Here is a 20,227-nt window from a genome sequence, read left to right as displayed (position 1 = left end):
AGAGGGCCTTCTTGGGAGTTCCACTGCCCTCAGAAATTCACAGTGGTGGCCCAGGAGAGGACATTCTCTGTGGTAGCCTCTAAAGTGTGGAATTCCCTTCCCACAGAAGTGTGTTGAACACTTTCATTATGTCACTTTCCTCAAATGCTGAAGATGCACCTTTTTTTACCCTGCCATTTGACATCTGAGATGTATACTTTAGGACCCAGCCTATTATCTTGACTGTACTTTGTTTTAACTGTTTTAATATTATATTTTTAATTATTATAACCCACACTGGAGCTTCATAGTGAAGGGGCAGCAAAAAAATTAATATTGGAACAACACCACAGAGGAAATACTCAGCTTCTGTAATTTTGTAACTGTGGCATTGAGTTGTTTATATTGCCCTATCTAAGGTGGATACCATCAATTAGCTCCAGGTGGGTACCATCAAGTGCACTGGGATTTATTTATTTTTTACAAAATAAAATCTCTTCTAATCTGCGCCTAGTGTTTCAATCTAAAAATACCATCTAATGTCAACTACCACCTTAGGATGACTAAGAACAAGGGGATACAAATAGGAATACAAATAGCCACTTAGTCCCTTGACTGGCTGTGTTGTTTACATAACAAATAATGAATCTGAATATGCAGCCATGGTAACGACATGTCCAGGTTAAGGATGAAAAATGATTTAAATCTGTTTACACACTTCTTTTAGATGGAACTTGTCAGTGACACATAAGGTTTTTTCCAGGTTTCAAAATCCTTGTTTTCTAAATATTTTGGAAAGAAACAAAATGTTAGTTACCGTAATAATTCCACGATGTCAATACTGAGATGAGCCATTTAAGGTTGCCATATGTCCTCTTTTTCCAGGACATGTCCTCTTTCTCATGGGTATGTAAAATGAGAGTCATCATAGCAATCCACAGTTAAAAGTAGAAGTTGGCAAATGTGTCCTCTTTTTTTGCTCTTCAAAATGTGCACACTTCAAGCAGTTTATTTTAGAGATGGTGGGGTAATAGCCAAGATCTAGAGAACACGCTAAATAAATGCTCAGTCTTAGAAAAGCAAATCAGTAACTCCACCTGCCTGCGTATTTTTGAATCTGGCCTGCTGCTGGATAGCTCCAAATGAGTCTGGCATGTTCATCTGCTAGGAGACTCAGCACAGCCTGAAGGAACACGAGCCCAGAAGACTCTCCTTCCCAAACTATCTTATTCATGAGCAATGGGCCTGATGTGATGGGGGCTACTTTCCATCTGATACTGTAGAGCAGCCCGTTCTTTCTGCTGTGGCTCCCCATGACTGAAGTACAAGGGAGAGTGGGCATACAATTGCCACACAGTGAGCCCACTGAAGGGCTGCAACAGACTCCCATCATCTGAAATCCTTCCTGTGTTGGTTGCAAACCTTGGATATAATCACTTATCCAAACTCCCACTATCCAAACATTTGCTATGTTCCATACCACTTCATAAATGAGACTGAGATATAGTTACGTATTGAACATCTATTGGAGATGATAACTGTTCACTCATTTTCCCCCTTTAGATCTGGCGCCAATATGATGTTGATAGCAGTGGTTTTATTTCAGCTGCCGAACTCAGAGTAAGTTCTCTAGGGAGTTTTTATCCAGATGCCTTCTTTACTCAATATGTATATTTTGATCGTATATGTCAGAGGCTCAGGAGCAGAGGCACAGGGAGGAGAGGAGGTGGAGAGCGAGGGGGAGGAATCTGAGGGCAGCGTAGGAGAAGATGACAGTGGCCCGAGAGATTCCATGAGCCTCTCCAGCGAATCAGAAGATTCACAGAAGGGGGCGCCGGTGGCCAGGGCAAGGGGGGTCCCAAGGGGGGACACTCCAGAAGCAAGGGGCCAGCGGGGACTCCCAGAGCAGCAGTTGGAGATCAGGACCAGCTTCCCCACCAGAGCGTAGTGGGGGGGAAGAGTCCCAGGTATCGGGGCCAGCGTCTCCCCCAGCAGGGAGAGAAGATGAGTCAGGGCTGACCACGCCTCCATCGGAGAGTCAGGGAACGGAGGGGAGGTCAGGTCCAGCTAGCCTCCCGGAAGAGGGAAGCAGTGACAGAAGCAGTGTAACCGTCAGGAGGAAGGTCACTGGGTTGGCGCGAGCGCCAAGTTCAAATGTACAGGCGCGCGGGACAGCAGAGAACCCGGATTGGGAACCAGGTCCTAAAGCCCGCCGGAGGCAGGGGGAGGAGTCAGAGGACTCAGCATCAGAAGAGTCCAGAAAGGGGAATGCCCCAGCGGACAGGAGGACCCAGAGGAGGAGAGAGCAGAGGAAGAGGTGGAGCAGGGCTAGAGTCTTAAACTGGTGTCAGAGGGGAGGAGATTCAGACGGAGCTTCGGCGGTCTAGGGTTTAAGACGTAGAGCTGTGCGCCACGGCTTTGAAATAGAGACTGAACTTCAATAAAGACTTTTGTATATAACAACGACCTGGCGTTGGTCCTCTGTGAGCTGGGACCTAGGGCAGCTCTGACAGTATATAAAACAGATTAAGTGCATTCAAGCAACTGCCTTAATTTTTGTGAAGTGTCTGATGAAACAGGCCTTGATTCCTTTATATTATTCCTAGTATGAATCTGAAACAGTAAAAACTACTTCTCTCCTTTCCTAACAAAGAACTTTCTGCAAGATCTTTTCCGGCAGCATGGAAAAATCATTTCTAAGGCAAAGCTGCAAGAATACACAGAAACCATGGTAAGCAGAATGCAAATTATCAAATACTTATGTTATTATAGAAATTCTCAGGAATTCTAAATAGCCAATATGGTAGTTGCACAAGATGGACCAACGTTTCATAAGGATGGTCAGGAGATATCTAAGGGGTGGGGGGAAAGAAGGAGAGAGAGCTGTTGCTCATCCTGGGATGGGGAACCTCTTGGCCAGCTAGGGGGTCCAATTAGTCCAATGTGGCCATTGTCCCTAAAGCCTGTCATCCCACTCGTGAGCTGCTGTCACTGGTGGTTAGAAGTTATCTGCTTTGTGCTCAGAAGTCATCTGGTACCAACTACTAGTATTTATTCCCTATTCTGTTTTATGATGACTTGTGTTTTGCTTTTGAATAAGTAATTGGACTGTACCTCAGAATAACATCTTGCTTGGGGAAAAGGGATTCTGTCATCTGGATTATGAGAGGGGGAAAGGAAAAGCAGGAAAATAAGCAAAGATTAAATCATAGCAAAAGAACTGAGAGCAGTTATCATAAAACTACTGCAGTGTGTACTGCTCCCATATTTCACACCAACCCACAAGCCCAATCTGACTGAGATTTAGTGTGGTTTTTTTCTCTCATATGCATTGTTCTTGGCCTTTGTAGTTGTTTTCAGCCTGGACTTGGCATGATCACCATCACAAGCACAGACTACAGATTCATGGACCCCCCCAAAAAACTATTTTTAAAAATAAACTGCATTATGATCAAGATGGAACCCATTATAACCTATTTAGGCTAGACTGAAAACTTATACTTTACAAGAATATTTGTGATATCCACAAGAAGGATTTGAACAGGCACTAAATCTTTTCTATCCATGCCCAGACAACTGATTTGTGGATACCATCTGATGAGTTACTGCATATGTTAACATTGTAATCTTGCAGCAACCTGGTTGATTTCAGTAGGCTTTACATCAGGTATTTGTGATTTCCTTTTATTTCTTGTGTCTTTCAATAAGTTGTTCCAGTACCTATTTGTCCACAGGAGAGTTGGTTTCAGATAGGGCTCATTCCCCAGAGATGTACTGTTTTTAAGGAAGAGCCATTGAGGCACTTCATGCAAATGGGAAGCAGCTGTTACACAAGCTTGACCTTATATTGCGAAATTGACCTTGTCAAGTGGCCTCCTCAAGTATACATTGCACAAGAGGGATGACAAGGGAAGGAATCCTACCACAAAGGTCCCAAAGAGGTGACGAGCAATTATCCTTCAATACCTGTGGAAACTCTCTTATGAGAGGATGAATTCTAGAGGGCAAGTGTGTTTCTAAGCACATCATTCAGTTTAAGTGGTATCAAAGGCTGAAGGAGAAGAGAAGACCATATTGTTCCAGGAGTGAAAATCAGCTAAGGAAAAGGTTTGGTAAATGAACAACAAGTGGCTTGCCATTAGCATTCATCTGTCATGTCCCACATGTCACCTTTAAGTTCTATCTCTAATCATGCAACTAGGGAAGAAGGAAACCTACTTTAAAATTATTCTTATTATTCTTCTTATTAAGTGTCCTGCCCTTCATCCATAGATCATCATAGATTTTGCAACATTAAAATACAACATAAAAAGACTGTACTTTTAGGGATCATTTCTATATAAGAACACAAAAAACATAAAAAACAAACCAATAACACCACCCCATCCCATTCCCACTCCCACCCCAAACATATTTAAAAGGTTATAGGGTGTTATCACTCAAAACCACTCAGAAATGTATCCAGTTCACTTTGTGGAAACTTAGCTCTGTTGACTGTCTCTATGTCCCTTATTGTATCCCAGTGTGCCCTGTATCAGTGTAACCCTTTTTAATTTCTAAGTTCAAATGCTACTTCCTTACATCTGACTTCCAGATTTTAGAAGTGTTTCTAATGTTCCCCAATCGCATTTGGATAAATTAGAGCATACAGTCGTTATTAAATCACCAGTATGTTTTTAAATTCTGCAGTTCACAAAGCTACATCTTGTCAATGCCATATGCAAGGCAAGCTCATTACTGGTTTATTCATCAGCAAATCACATTACCTAGCCTGCCAAAATTATCACATCCTGGCTAAGGCTATTGTTATTCATTGGCTAGAGCAGGAGGTCATGATAATATCAGACAAGCTGTCAGTGCTGGGCTTTCATTTGCACCACACAATATGCTTCCACTGAATAAAACAGCAACTAGTTTATCTACAGAATCACAGATAGTTTAAGGCACATGAAAAATCCATGTGCTATGTTTCCATGGAGGTTTTGTTTGGATTAACTCCGTGCTTCCTATGTCTTCCTTCCCTTGCTGTCTCCACATCTGTCCAAATGTTTGTTGATTACGCTTGTTATTGGATATATTGGGTTCCAGACATGCAAAACAGGTTCTGGAGATGAGCCCCAATTCAAATTAAACCATCCCTTTGTTTTTTGTAGCCAAGCTCTCGCCACAGTTGCATGGGAAAATACTATGAGCAGCAAGTTCCCACGACACTAGCAAAAAAATGAAACTTGTGAAAAATTATGGAATGTGTCAGGAAGGGGTAGGGGAGGAAGCGCCCTGCTCATATTAGGCTGGCTTGGAGGTGAGTCTAAACCATAGTTTAGTGTTATGAGAATGAGGCTTCTTTCCCCTAGACTTGCACACTCCATCCTCTCCCTTGTCCTTCAGCATGACTTTTCCAGTGGGATATTTGACCTCCATTGTAGCTTAACTACAGCTTTCTGTGTCCAGGGGTAGACTTTGGTCTTTCAAATTTCAGGGGTGGGGAAAAGGAGAGAGAGCTGTTGCTTGATCCTGGGATGGGGAACCTCTTGGCCAGATAGAGGGTCCAATCTGGCCAATGAGGCTTTGTAAACTATGGTTTGAAGGGAGCTTAGTAAAGGTTAACCACAGTTGACACAGCAGAGGCAGATTTAGGGCAGTTCAACCAGTTCTGTCGCACTGGACCCTGAGCCTAGGGGGCGCTGGAGGGCACCACAACTATGATGCAATGAATTGAGCAGAACAGATGGCAAGAGTTAGGAGGGATACCAAATTTTGGCCTCACACCCTGGGAGGGTGAGATATTTACTTATGCATCTTGAGGTGTGTGTAGACAAACACATACCCAACAATATTTCCCCCTGTAGGTTTTTCAGAGCATCATCATTCCTAAAGAGGTAGCATTCATAAAAGAGAAGTTAAACACTATCCCAGTAGTGAATATTTTACAGCTAATCTATGAGATACACAGTTTAGTCATCTCCCAACACCTAAAAAATATAAATTCAGTTTCTCAACCCTCTTTTATCATGAATTATTCAGGCTACTTTTCTCCTTTCTGAAAGTGATTGCCATTTTATAGCAACAGGGCTTTAGCTGGGAAAGGACCGGGGGGGGGGGGACTTTGAAGAGAAGTGATTCAGCCTGGAGGGGAGCAATCAAAATATAGTTCAGGGAAATCTGAATATACCAGGGAGAACCTCTTACAGTTATCAGCATGAGTGCTCTGACATTAAGAGCCTGAAATTTCCCAGCGGCAGCACGTGCTTATGGAGGGAAAGAGCATTTGTCAAACATACTCATCATGAAACTGAGTCGGATGAAACGCTCACTTATCTGTCTATCAGAAGGAAGATGGATGGTGCTCCACCATGTTTTCCAAGGACAGTTCCATAAAAATTGGGAAAGACAGAAGGAAGTTGGTATCATTCTCATGTATACATCCAACAGGCACACAATGCACTCTTTCAAAACTGTTTTGCGATCTGGCCAAATGTCCCATGATAAAATCTGAGAAGGAAAGAGGATTGCTTGTCCAGTCCTTGGCAAATCTGACATTATGCCCATCAGGGCTATGTGACTCCACAATGTGGGCAGCATCACTATGAATAGTAAGATGCCCCTGTATATTGACTCATTGTGTATGCCAGGTTTCCTATATTAATGACAGCTTCATAAAGGCTTTCTTATCTTGCTTTTTAGATGAAGCTCTTTGACAAAAATAAAGATGGACGACTGGATCTCAATGACCTAGCAAGGTAGCTTCTAATGATTCTTCAGCTTATTCAGAAAGGGAGTGTTGAATCTGTGGTAGCTTCAACAGGCAAAACTTTCCTCATTGCTGTGTCTTCCCTCTACCCTAAATGCTAAATCTGTTGAATTCCTGCCTGTCATGAGAAACCAGCACTTCTAGAATTTGTCTAGAGAGAAAAAACGACAACCCTACTCATAATGTTACAGGCTTTTGTTTCTCAGACTGTTCATCTTTCATCTTTGTGAGATCTATCAGGCAGAAATGCCTATCTCTGTATAACTGGTATCTGAGAAAATGACCATGTGCCTCTTTCCATTTAGAATTCTGGCTCTTCAGGAAAATTTTCTCCTTCAATTTAAACTGGATGTAAGTACAGTAATTTTTAGTGCATTTAGTTACCTTTCCCCCTTTTCCCTTAAAAAAAAAATCCCCAAACATTTTAAAATATTTTCTCTCCTCCATTTAGGCTTGTAGTACAGAAGAAAGGAAGAGAGATTTTGAAAAAATCTTTGCACACTATGATGTTGTAAGATGATTTTTTTGTTTCTTTCATGGGTTTGGGATTATTGCAAGCCCTGCAAGTGTCCCTATTTTCCAGGGACAGTCCCAAGTTTACAGAAGCCACCCCGGTTTCTGATTTGGTTCTGGAATGTCCCCCTTTTCTTTAGGGTAGGACACCCCTATTTTCATCAGAGAAATGTTGGAGGGATGGAGTTTTGCAAAAAAAAGCAAAACAACAAAACAACCCAAGGAGATAAGTGACTATACAACCTTTAGAAGACATCTGAAGACAGACCTGTCGTTTTTTAAAATGTTTAATGTTTTATGATGTGTTTATATATATTGGAAGTCGCCTAGAGTGGGGGGGGGGGCAATGTGGTCATATGGATGGGGTATAATAATAAATAGAATAGGAAGTCCCTATGTTCATCTGAGAACTGTTGGAGGGTATGTTAATGCTGATCAAGTGGCACATCAGACTTTACAAGACTTTGCATTAGAATAGCATGCAGGGAAATCAAGTGGATTCATTTATTTCATTAAAATATATATACAGCTTGATTTTTTTTGTTTTTTAAGAAAACCTTCAAAGCAATTTACAATGAGAATAAACAACAAATCTATTAGTAAAAACCATAAAACACAAAAACAACACAGGGCTCTTGGGGCACCGCAAGCAGGCATGCATGCCGCTTTTCAGCAGTGGGGAGGGGCCACTGCAGTGGTGCGCTACACCCACGGCCCCAACCCCATGGTGTGCCCTGGTGCATGCCCGGGGCACAGGTGGGGAATGATCTGCCGCTGGCAGATTATTTGTGAGATGCACAAGTAGACCTGTTATAGCAGAAGTCGGGACAACTAGGATTACAGCTGTCTTGCTCCCTTCTGAATCAGAGTGCCTGAATCAGCTCTGATGACTACCTTCCTTGTAGCGTAGTTGCCATGACAAAACCTTATCAAGACAACAAGGAGCATTCAGTGGATTTTCCATATGATTTGGAATGTCCATAGGCATATAGCTTGGGAGGTTGGAGATAATATTGCCAGAAAGAGAACAGGCACCCAAGTATTCATGGATGGATGTGTTTCTAGTCTGCAAAACTGTATGATTTTTACATGTATATATTCCAGAGTAAGACAGGAGCACTTGAAGGCCCAGAAGTGGATGGATTTGTAAAAGATATGATGGAACTTGTCAAGGTGACTACTTAGTGGTTTCCATGTTTTATTTCCCATAGGTTTTGTGACAAATGTGGCTTGGTTTCAGTGGCTTAAAATCATAAGGCACCAAAACAAATAACTGACTCCAGGTCTTTTGTGGAACAATAAAGAATGAGGAACGTCACTTTGTTAACTTGGGGGCCTGGGTAACCTAATGAAGTGATAAATTATGATGTGGACTTAGCTTTCCTTGTGACAGATTTATGAATGTAATAGACCCAATACAGCAGCTCTGAGGTGCACATGGTTTTCCAGATACAAAAAGCTTCCTCATACTTTCATTGAACCAGAAAGTGTTCCAAACACACACACACATGAACACTTTGTGTCATGTGGAGCATTTTCCATTATAGAAGAGGATAGAAAGCATTGGCCCATCTAGAGCTCTATGTCCCATAGGGCTTTGGCCATGTTCTCTTGCTGTACATACCTTGCACCATCATCGCTTCTACCCCTTCTTCCAAATCCTCCAAACTAGGCACACAAGTGAAGGACTAGTAATATAAACTTGGCCAGATTCATGTTTATACATTTAGAGAAGACACACACAGCATCATTCTGTTTAGATAGCAGACAGTGGAGTGCGGTGTCAGTATTTACCTGACTTCCTGTCAACTGAGCCACTGCTGTTTACTGGGACAGTGAGGGGCAAGGCAGTGAGAAGGTCTGCGTGGTGCAAATGCGCTGGCAGAGCCAGTCCGGTGCTGCTGTGTTTGCACTGTGCCAATCTCACTGCCACCTCTCTCCTCCACCTCATGTTAAGCAGAAGTGATCCAAATGTCAGGAGATCAACTAAGTGCTGCCATGCCACCATCTGCTGCAGATCACAAATCCATTATTTCTCCTTTTTGTTTTTCTTTCTTTCCTTCATTCAAGATGTACTGAGGCTTCCTATTTGCTGGCTCTTCTCTTTGTCCTCTTTGTTGTTCTTTGCTGTGGAATTCTCATTCGTGCTTGATGTTAGAAAAATAACTCCTGAGAATGGATATTTTGTCCTCTGAAAGTAATTCTCTCTCTCTCTCTTTCCCCTCCTTCCCATTGTAGCCCAGCATTAGTGGCACTGACCTGGATAAGTTCCGCCAGATCCTGCTTCGCCATTGTGATGTGAACAAGGATGGGAAAATTCAAAAATCCGAACTCGCCTTGTGTCTGGGAATCAAAATTGCCCCATAGACCTGAATGTGCTTCTCCTGTGGCTTGCCAATTATTGTCTTTTGTGAGAGCCTGCTGGTCCTGGTAGAACATTTCCAGTGCTGTGTTAATAATCTCTGTTATGCTGAGCCTAGAAGACAGAGGCAACTCACAGTGCAGATGAGAACCTTCATTTGCAAGTCTTCAGCCCCACAGAATACATGTAATGAACAGTAATGACACACATGCTGTTCCAAAGGAGATCTCGCCTGTGGGGTTTCTTACACATTTTTAAAACATGTTTCATATCTACAAACTACCCAGTCTGTCAGAAAGCTACGTAGCCATTGTACCAGGACTGCTGCTATATAGCACCAGACTTCGTTCTACTCTGCTCCCTATGCTATATCCCTAAAACTATCGGTTCCTTCTTGGTAGTCCATGTCTGTGACAACTGTGTAGTGTGTGATACTCACAGTATCTCCCCCGCCCCTTTTTAAGGCACAAAAGCTTGATAGTGTTGGAGGCAGTGTGTTTGTAAAAGAATAAAAGCAACCGTTTAGAAATCAGAGTACAACTGGTGTGTGTATTACTTATAATATGTAACACCCTCCACCCTGATTTTAAATGCCAGGGGAGGACAAAGCTGGAAAACAGCAAAGGTTTGGCTGGACAGACATATCCCCCAAAGTAGTGCTAATCTTAGCACCAAAGCTGATCCTGATCAAGGGGTCTCCTTTCAAGGGTCCCAAGTCTTTCTGGTTTAAGATCAAGTCTCTGCTCCATCTCCTGTCCTTCTAGTGTGAACCATCTCTCTTGTGTGCTTCAACCCATAAATTGATCATTGACAATGCTCCAACTTTTTCTTTTCAAAAAAAGAAAACCCCCCAGCTCTCTTTTGTGCAAGACTTTTGAGGTCCAGTATATGCTTGAATCCATCCATCCTGCTTTTTCCTACTTTAAGGCACAATAGCATATTTTTCTCTGTGACTCGGCTAGGATTTACAAAGCCATAAACAGGAACATTTGTATGAGGGGAGTGGGTGGCGCTGAGCCTCTTGGGCTTGCCGATCGGAAGGTCGGCAGTTCAAATCCCTGCAATGGGGTGAGCTCCTGTTCTTCTGCCAACCTAGCAGTTCAAAAGCACACCAGTGCAAGTAGATAAATAGGTACCGCTGCGATGGGAAGGTAAATGGCGTTTCTGTGCACTCTGGCACTCATCATGGTGTCCCATTGCACCAGAAGCGGTTTAGTCATGCTGGCCACATGACTCAGAAAAGCTGTCTGTGAACAAATGCTGACTCCCTCAGCTTGAAGCAAGATAAGCACCACCCCCCATAGCTGCCTTTGACTGGACTTAACTGTCCAGGGGTCCTTTACCTTTAACTTTTTTTAACCTTTGCATTTCTATACAATGTAATTCTAATATATTTTGGATATCATTGAAGTTAGTCACATTCAGAGCAGAGCCCTTCAAATAAATCAACTTGTTAGTTCAGTCCATTGATTTCAGTGGGTCTACACTTCTGGGCTCCAAAATAATTTGGAATTAAAGATAACTGCCTCTTCCTTTCCCCTTTTCACCACTGCTTTTTTTTTTTTTTTTTTTTTTTTTTTTTGCATTTTTATGTTCCCAACTCTGATTATGGCAATTGAAGTGATGGGTTTGTGTCCTGAATGTGCATACCACACATGCCTCTGTGATATTTCAATATACAAGGGAGTTGTTTTATTGCAAACAAACCAGGCTTACAAGCAAATAGAATGCCAAACAGGAGACTTAGAGCAAAGGCCTCATTTGGCTCAACCAGTTATATAAGGTGCCAGTAGAGAAAATGGGAAAGATTTGGTTTTGTGGCTCTGTTCATGATGTTATTCACTGCTTCCCTCTCTATTTAACCAGCTGCACCTTTTCTCCACCTTCCATGAGCCTTCACTGTGAGCCAAACAGATTGGCTGCAATCCAGGTAAAATTTAAGCATTGCTCACTTAAACATTGACTGGGACTGAAATGTATTTCACCTTTTTTTTGTAACCGGGCAGAATCTTTTCTCTTTTCAAAAAAATTAAAATCAGAAGAAGTACCAGCAAAACTCCCCAGTATGGGGCACTGCCTAGAGCAGTAGCCACCAACCTGGTAGCTTCCAGATGTTGGCTGGGGCTGCTAGGCGTTGGAAGCCAAGAACATCTGGAGAGAGCAGCAGGTGGGCTAAGGACCAGAGTGTGTTGGGCTGGATGTGCAAAACCCATGATGGCTTTCATCTCCGGGATAAACATCAGGGAGGTTTAAGTGATTTTCGCATATGGCCCCCATGAGGGATTACTTTCAAAACCTGGTACATATTTGAAGTTCGGCTAAGTTTTTAAAATTCAAGAAAACTGCTTCTAGCTGTAAAATAATTGAGTGTTGGGAAACCTTGGTGGGCAGAAAAGGGACTACCATTTCAGGAAGAGGGGAAGACACATAACAAAGTTATTTCCTTCTTCGCCTTGTTTGACTACTGCAGAATAACTGTAGCAATGTTATGAACACAGATCGGTTGCCTTGCCCTTTCTTACACAGGCAAAGGACTTTGCCCTTTGCATGCATTCCTAGCGCATAATTGTGGTTCCTCCAAATGTTCTTTTTACTCTGCATTCAATATGATTTGTGCTCATAATGGTATTGGGGCAGTTACATGCGATCCCCTTTCAACACTGTTTGCACCTGCAAATGTTTCAAGGCAGACATACTTTTATGTTGTCAATCAGTGTATATCCCATAACTTCCTGCTAAGATTCTGCAACATTTACACCACAATTTTTTGGGAGGGGAATGGGGGAGTTGTCACACTTTTGTTGTGTTATAGTGCAGGAGTGTGCAAGTAATAAAGCAAACAGGTGTGTGGATGGTCCACTGGAAATCCACCACTAATGCTCTATTATTGTATCAAGGACATGTTGCAAAATATATCATTAAAAAACAGTCTGGAGAGGCCCTTAGTAATCTGCTTATTTCAAAAATAATTGCCGCACATGCAATAGATATATGTGCCTTCTAGGAATTGCTGGACAGGATCGGAAAGCACAATGGGAGAATGCCTTCTTTCCTAAATGGCATACTTGTGGGATATGGAAATCCAGTTTCAGTCCAACTGTGTACAAACAGGTATGGGTGTCTGGCTCCCAATGCCTTATCCCTAAATAATGGCACACAAGTGTACCTAAAAGAACCTTATTAACTCAAAGGGCTGGTCCTAGACATTTTGCCACCTCAGGCAAAGGACAAGATGGTGCCTCCTTCCCCGTTCCATGTATTGAAGTTAAGTGGACCAGCAGCTGAATTTTAAACTTAGAACATGTCCATTTTGCAGGAGAGCCGCTATGGCTAAGGGAGAAGAGTAGCTTTCACAAGCCATCTGGAGTGGATAAGATCCAAATGTCAATGGCTGTCTCGGCCACACTCAATTTGCTGCCTGCCTCTCCATATCAACTTTTCGGTGTGATGTGATGAAAGTCTAACATCCATGAAAAATATTCCAAATTCATTTCTGAAACTGTTGGAAAAGCCTCCAAAGTTCCCGTCAAACAGAGTGTCAAGAATAATACATTTTCTGAAGCAGAAGAAATATATTGTTTGGCTAAATTGTCTAAAATATGAAGAAACTAAAATTATCTGGGCCTCCTGGTATTACAAATCTGCAATGCACAAAGAAAACTTAGCAAAAAAAAACCCATTGAGAACTATGAGCTGCTTTGTTGATAAGAGTCTTGCAGGGGGGAGGAGAGAAACTGGGGGGGGGGGACCTTTTGCAGTTTTTTGTTTGTAAGATTCTCCCTAGCGACACAGATGGTTATCCTGCTATGCTGAACAACCCAGAAACACAGGGAGGATTTTTGTTTACTGAACAGCATGTTCCAACTTTCCATTTCATTTTTTGCCTTCAAAGCCTCCAAGTAAGCCCTCGTGGCAACGTTGCTACCAGTTGTTGAACAAAGCCAAAGCAAGCTGGGATATTGTTCTGGCTTTTTCCCAGAAACATCACAGCAGCATTCATACCCTTCACAATCAGGAGCCAGAAATGCCATCAACTGCAAGTGTAAAAGCAGCTAGTCCAGAAGCCTGAATTGTGATGATTCTAGCGATGTTGGCACAGACCAGCGTGGTTTTCCCTTCCTCTGCTTCTGATTAATTGTGCCTCTAATTGCAGCAAGTCACAGAGCATCTGATCTGCCATGTGCTTTGACTCAGTGGCGTAGCGTGGGTTGTCAGCACCCGGGGCAAGGCAAGTAATTTGCGCCCCCTAACCCATGGATTTGCGCACCCTAACCCTAACCCCCAAATGTTGCGGCCGGTGCGGCCGGCCCCCCCTGCACCCCCCACGCTACGCCACTGCTTTGACTTATGGGGTTGAATTCAGACTTAGCATAAGCCCATGGTTTCCAGTGGAACTACTCTAAGTAAGTCTGAATTCAAACCTCTAAAATAAAAGGTCAACCAGAGTGATGCAGTAGACATAGGAAATGCCAAAGTCTGCACTACATGTCCCCTTCATGGGGCCCAGGACTAGATGAGAATGAGCCTCAGTGTGTTGTAGGCTGTCGCGCTTCTCCTGCTGCTTCTGCTGCAAGGACGAGTTTGAAAGTTTTCACTCCCTTTGGAAAGGAATTACCACAGCTACAGTAGTTGTACTGTCCAAACCTAACAGATCTTAAATATGGTTTGTATGAAATAAGTCAGCTTCAAACCACCTAATTCATTTTGTAATTCATTAATGTAATTAAGGGTGTATAATTCCATCGCAGCAGACAGCATGACAAGTAACCCTGTTTTTGTTGGAGGCCAAACTGCAGCGGAACTGAGACAGCACTGCATGCGAGCAACACAGGTCAGAACAGAAATTGGTGCCTTCTCACATCCTTCCCTTCACTTTATAAAAAGAAAAATTAAAGTCAAATTATTATTATTATTATTATTATTATTATTATTATTATTATTATTATTATTATAATATGCCGCCGTTCATCTGAAGATCTCAGGGCAGGTCACAAGATAAAAGTAGAGGCTAAAAGCTGTACTAGTTTTAGTTAAAACGAAACAATTTTCTCCCCTCCCACCAACACATTTAAAAGGCCATAGAATATTAATCAGCCCAAGGACTGTTTTGACATATTGCCTAACGATGTATAATGAAGGCACCACGTGAGCCTCCCTGGGGAGAGCATTCCACAAATCTTGGCCTAAAAAAATGACCCATCCCCAAAACTGATCTTATGGTCAGCAAATATTTACCATATTGTGGAAAGCACATATTCAACTCTCTAGAGACTATCTCTCATTATTCCCCCAGATACTTCAATCATTGTTACTGCTAAAGCTACACTGACAATTTTATCTCCACAAGCTGAGAGCACTTGTAAATGCTGAGAGGCGACAGGCCCATTTCAGTCTATTATGGAATTCTGTCAGCCATTATTATTATTTTTACGCTACTGGAAGACTCCAGAAACTTGGTCTCCCAGTATTTTAAAGCAAGGCTCTCCCTTATAGGAGGATGCAAATACTGTTCCAGCAATAATAGCTAGAGATGGGGTTTATTTGGATTTATTGTTTTTCGTCCATAGCATGGCTTTCTGGATAAGGCATCCTGACAGTTTTGATAAAGCAGTGCTTTATGGCTGTGTGAGAATGACTCCAGTTCAGAATGTGCCTGAAAACCCCACACACAAACCCCACTTCTCTGCTGGTGTGTCTGCTGTTCTAGTAAACTAATTGCTTCTGTTTTCTTTCTCTACCCCCCCAAAAAACCCCACTTTTATTATGTTTACTCCAGTAATGGACCTGGTTGTAGTTGTCACAAAATAGCAGCACAGAATAAAACATTTTGGAAGGTGGAAGGGGCATTGCATACTCAGCTCTGTCAACTATTCTGCAAAGGACTTGATTTCCAGGTTCCCGATCATCCTCCTTGGGCCTCTTCTCCCCCCCCCCCCCGGCATCTCTCTCTATTTCTTCAGACATTGATCTAGAGCAGTGGTGAAATTGTTGGGATACTGCCAGGGAGACAAAGGCCATCATGCCTCCACGTCGATTCCGGACGATCCATCAATCTCCTGTAGAACAGTATCAGTCAATTAGCGACACAAGCCTCAGAAACAGCTGTCCACATTCCAAGGACTGGTGCACGCCCTTTCGCAGAGTTCGCACAACGAAAGATGCACTCAGGAGAGCATATTTACAACTTTATTCAGCGTTGGTCAGAACAAAGAAAAAAACATGACTGCCTGCCTGTGTGTCGAGGCACAGAGAGAAACAACAGCTATATACAAAAACAGAAACTTCCTGTGAGCAGGAAATACGTAGGCTGTGACTCACAACAGCCTGTCCCCTTTTTAAGGTGAAACGGAAATATCCTAACAGAAATACCCAAAGCCTCCTCCCTACGTTCATGCAGCTCTCCAGATACTGCAAACCCACCTCCATCCTTTGGGGAATCGCTTCCGCTTCTTCTAAGGCGTGGGTGTGCATCAGAGGTATAGAAGGAGGCATGGCTGATGCGCAGTGATCCCAGAACAGAAAACCCCCTGCAGTGAGTCACAGGAAACAGGGGCTTGGAGAGGAGAGTTGGGGGAACAGAAATGGATAGAGCCAAAATGGATGGAGTGGTGGAAAGGGGTGAAAGCATGCAATCAGCTCTGACCTCTTTTATTGGATTGGTGAAAGGGGAGTAAAGCCTAGCTGAACGGAGAGATGGAAGTGGAAAGCACGAAGAAAAAGAGAGGAAGTGATACACCCAGATAGTCCAATGAAGACAAGAATGCCAATCAATCCTAAAACCTGCCCCCCTTACTTTCCCCTGTGTGGCCCCTGAGAGAGAAAATGCTTTCCTTCCCTGTTGTGAAAAACCAAGAATGGCATTTCCGCAGGAGAGATGTGGTAGATTCTCAGTGATCCTTCATAACCTCCCAAAGGCAAAATCAGGACAGTGATTTACCTGGGGCAATTGCTAGAAAATAAAAACCGTCTGTTTCTGGTTTTTATATTTATTAAAAGGGGATGATAGTTGGAGTACATGTAGGCATAAAGGGAGTATCTTCTGTATTCTATTATTTGACTCTTGAATATATAGTATTGGCCTGAACAGCATCCAGAAACACAATCAAGAACATAACAAAATGCTATAATATTTTGATTAGTCTGCATGGTTGGGTATATCTTTTTTTGTTTGTGTAGCAAGAAAATATTGTTGGCGTTAATGAAATTAATTGTCTAGGAAGCTGCCAACAGGAGTATCACTGAGCATCTGCCACCTATTAATAACAACCCATCATGAGGAACACCCTAATTACCGGTATTTATCTCTTTAAATGGACAGCTAATCGTAACAATAATCTGATTTAGAAGAGAACGTTGCTGTTATAAAGTGAAACCTTTAATGGGGCATTGTTGTGTAATTACACCATAGAACACAGCCGTGAAAGCCCCCTTGCCCCTTTTTTGTCAGAGACTCCAGGAGATAATGAGGCACTATCAGTTTGCTCCCATTAGCTGCACCTGCATTTTCACTGCATCCTTTAAAAAATTACATCATGCCACAAGGAGCCGTTTGCAGAGGGGGCTCCAAAGGGACCCCCAACAAGGAGAGTAGGACAGGAAAAGAAGTGAAACATTGTTCAGTGAGCAGCAGGACTAGCTCAATCCACACTAGTATTTTTCTTTTTGAGATGTAGGCCATATGCTGTTGGGCTACAACTTCCATCATCTCTGACCATTGGGCATGCTGGCTGGGGCTGATGTGAGTCAGAGTCCAATGATATTTGGAGGGGGCCACAGCTTTGCCAGCCCTCCTCTAGGCTGCCAGGTGCCTAAATATAAACAATGAGTGGAGTTTTTGGTTTTCTTTCTTTAAAAAAATCTGTGATTGCGTAAAAAAGAACATGCATGAGAGAGAATAATTCTTGAGTGCAATAGTGACTATAACCCTGCAGCTTTCTTGTAGGGAGGGGCGGTCAGGTGCAGACCTCCAGGCCTCTCTATCCAGCCCTGAGGACTTTCTCCAGGGCATCCAGCCTCCCCAGGGTATAGCACTCACAGGCTATGTCATCCTCAAGTGCTAGAATGTGTCACTGAATTGTGGCAACGCCTCTTGCTTGCTTGGAGAGATGTGTTTGCATATGTGCAAAAACCTCTGGCTGCAATTTCTCAGCAATGTAGCCTACAATGCAGAAGTGAGAGTCACATATTTGCTCCTTCCCACTTCTTCAGACTATCCACTTTTGCATTTGGCTCCACGCAGGTGGCACTGTGGTCTAAACCACAGAGCCTAGGGCTTACCCATCAGGAGGTCAGCGGTTCGAATCCCCATGAGGGGGTGAGCTCCTGTTGCTCGGTCCCAGCTCCTGCCAACCTAGCAGTTCAAAAGCATGTCAAAAGTGCAAGTAGATAAATAGGTACCGCTCTGGCAGGAAGGTAAATGGCCACATGACCCGGAAGCTGTCTGTGGACAAACGCTGGCTCCCTCAGCCTATAGAGCGAGATGAGCGCCGCAAGCCCTGCATCTGCTGTCTATGAGAGGCTGCAGTCATTAGGCTACATCTGAAGCAGAATTGCAAACTTGATTCCATGCCAAGGATCGCTGGAAAGGAGGCGGTGGCAAGGAAGGGGACTCGCTGAAGTTTAAAGAATGAGAGGAAGGGAAACCAACTTATGTGGTCAGCCTCCGTGGCAGATTATCTAAAAAAGAGTGGCAAGGAGAACCTTCTGGGTGCACCTCAAAAAGCTGAACAATCTAGGGATGCAATGTTTGCCCAGTTCTAGGAAAAGCTGATCATGGAATATGAAAGGGCCTTTTCCCCCTTTACAAAGTGTGGACTTAGACATATGAGCCATTATATGACAAAGGATACGTGTGGGGAATTTTGGGGGGCATCCTGAGTCATGCCAATTAAGAGTCATGTCACAGGGCTTAAACCAAGCCAACCTTTCACCCCTCAAGTCTTATTCTTAAGCAGTCATCTTGCTCTTGCTGAAAGAGCTTAGACCTCTCCTAGCAATGCCCAAAGGACACTTGGTTTAAGTAAGGTAGGATAAGCTTGTTGACTGAAAACCACTCACGCGTAAGGGATGATGAATGGCTGAATTATAGTCTTTGTTTGCTTTGGCTATGGCGCTGGGCTCTGGAGGATCATCTGGGCAATTGCAACCTCCTGCTTGTGGGATGCAGATGCTGGGATCATCGTTGGTTCATACCATGATTTAATATTGTTTCAAATGGGAGGGCAAAACGCTAATTTAAAAACAAAGCAAAAAAGGAAACAGATAAAGGAACGCAATACTGTTGCTCTGGCCCTGCCGATTCCAGGTTAGCAGGGCAAAGTGTAAGGCAGCGAAACCAATGTTGTATTTCCCTCTACCCCAGCCACCACCAATATCTTAGGTGTGTCGGAACCAGGGGATGAAAAGCAATCCCACGTATCTGCAGCACAGGAGGAGTGTTATCCCAACAAGGTAAACACTTTGTGGATTCTTCTCATCATCACTATTTTAGTTGTATGCTACTTTCCATGGCAAATCATGCTCAAAATGGCTCACAGCAATCTAAAAAAAACACCCCCACAATATTAAAAAGGAGTTTGAAACAAAGGACAATTACAAGACACAACGAAATACTCTTCTAAACATTAGGCTAATGAAAACATCTCAAATGAATAAACCTGCAATATGTTGTATGAAACTAAGTTCCACTCAGAGTAAACCCATCTAAATCAATGAACCAAAGTTAGTCACGTCTATTAGACTTTAATGGCTTTACTCTGAGTTGGACTTTAATGGCTTTACTCTGAGTTGGACTCTCATTGGATACAACTCAATAAAATTAAACAATCCATTGACAATTCACAATAAAAATACAAGACCACAATCTAGGCAGCAGCAAAAATAATGCTGACCCCAGTAGTTTTGAAACCAGCGATGGAGAATGTCTGGCCCATCTCTGCCCTCAAGAACTGTTTATATACTGTAGTACTGTGAACTAAACCTATAAGTAACAGAACAAGGCTTATTTAACAGGTTTCCGGAACATCAAACCAACTGACTAGAAATAATTATGCAAAATATATCCCTGAGCGTTGCTCAGTTGCAGCAACCATATCCAAACACACTGAATTGGATGCGCTCTGATGTGTACACATCTTCAGAACTTATCAGTATCGTATTTGCTTCACACCTTCCAACATTTTGATGAAAATAAGGACGTCCTAAGGAAAAGCGGGACATTCTGGGATCAAATCAGAAACTGGGACGGCCTCTGTAAATCCAGGACTGCCCCTGGAATTAGGGACACTTGAAGGGTCTGGAATGCCTACTTGGAAGTTAATTCCATCAAGATTAATAAGACTTTCTTCAAAGAAAATATGTTTAGGATGAGAGCATTCATGTGAAATATACAGCTATTTTCTGTCTCAGAAATTTGATGCATGGGACGAACCTTCCACTCTTCCCAGAACGTGATTTGCTCCCTCTGTGCAGTCCTATCCCACTATTTTGCCTGGTGCTACCACTGATGCCCTCTTTTAAATGAACCATTCTGCAGAGGACATCAACAGTCTATGTTTATCAGTTTTTAAAATATTTACTTTGCCTGCTCACTTCCAGGTGGTGGGGGCAAATGGTTAAGATGT

At 42.9% G+C, this 20,227-nt stretch overlaps 1 protein-coding gene across 1 annotated transcript in view; it reads left to right on the top strand.

Annotated features, from left to right (window-relative positions):
• SCGN (secretagogin, EF-hand calcium binding protein) overlaps positions 1–10,139 on the top strand; it is a 28,614-nt gene extending 18,475 nt beyond the window's left edge. The window contains exons 5-11 of the mRNA XM_083747058.1: positions 1,543–1,599; positions 2,633–2,710; positions 6,664–6,719; positions 7,036–7,081; positions 7,182–7,241; positions 8,348–8,416; positions 9,482–10,139. Of these exons, the coding sequence (XP_083603184.1) occupies positions 1,543–1,599; positions 2,633–2,710; positions 6,664–6,719; positions 7,036–7,081; positions 7,182–7,241; positions 8,348–8,416; positions 9,482–9,610 (495 nt within the window). The 3' untranslated portion in view covers positions 9,611–10,139. The remainder of the gene's footprint in view (positions 1–1,542; positions 1,600–2,632; positions 2,711–6,663; positions 6,720–7,035; positions 7,082–7,181; positions 7,242–8,347; positions 8,417–9,481) is intronic.
• Positions 10,140–20,227: the final 10,088 nt, after the last annotated feature.

This window comes from Podarcis gaigeae (genome assembly GCF_964106915.1).
Source record: "Podarcis gaigeae genome assembly, chromosome: 7".
NCBI lineage: Eukaryota > Metazoa > Chordata > Lepidosauria > Squamata > Lacertidae > Podarcis > Podarcis gaigeae.
The sequence above is the reverse complement of the archived record's forward strand: the minus strand, read 5'-3'. Positions and strand labels throughout refer to the sequence as shown.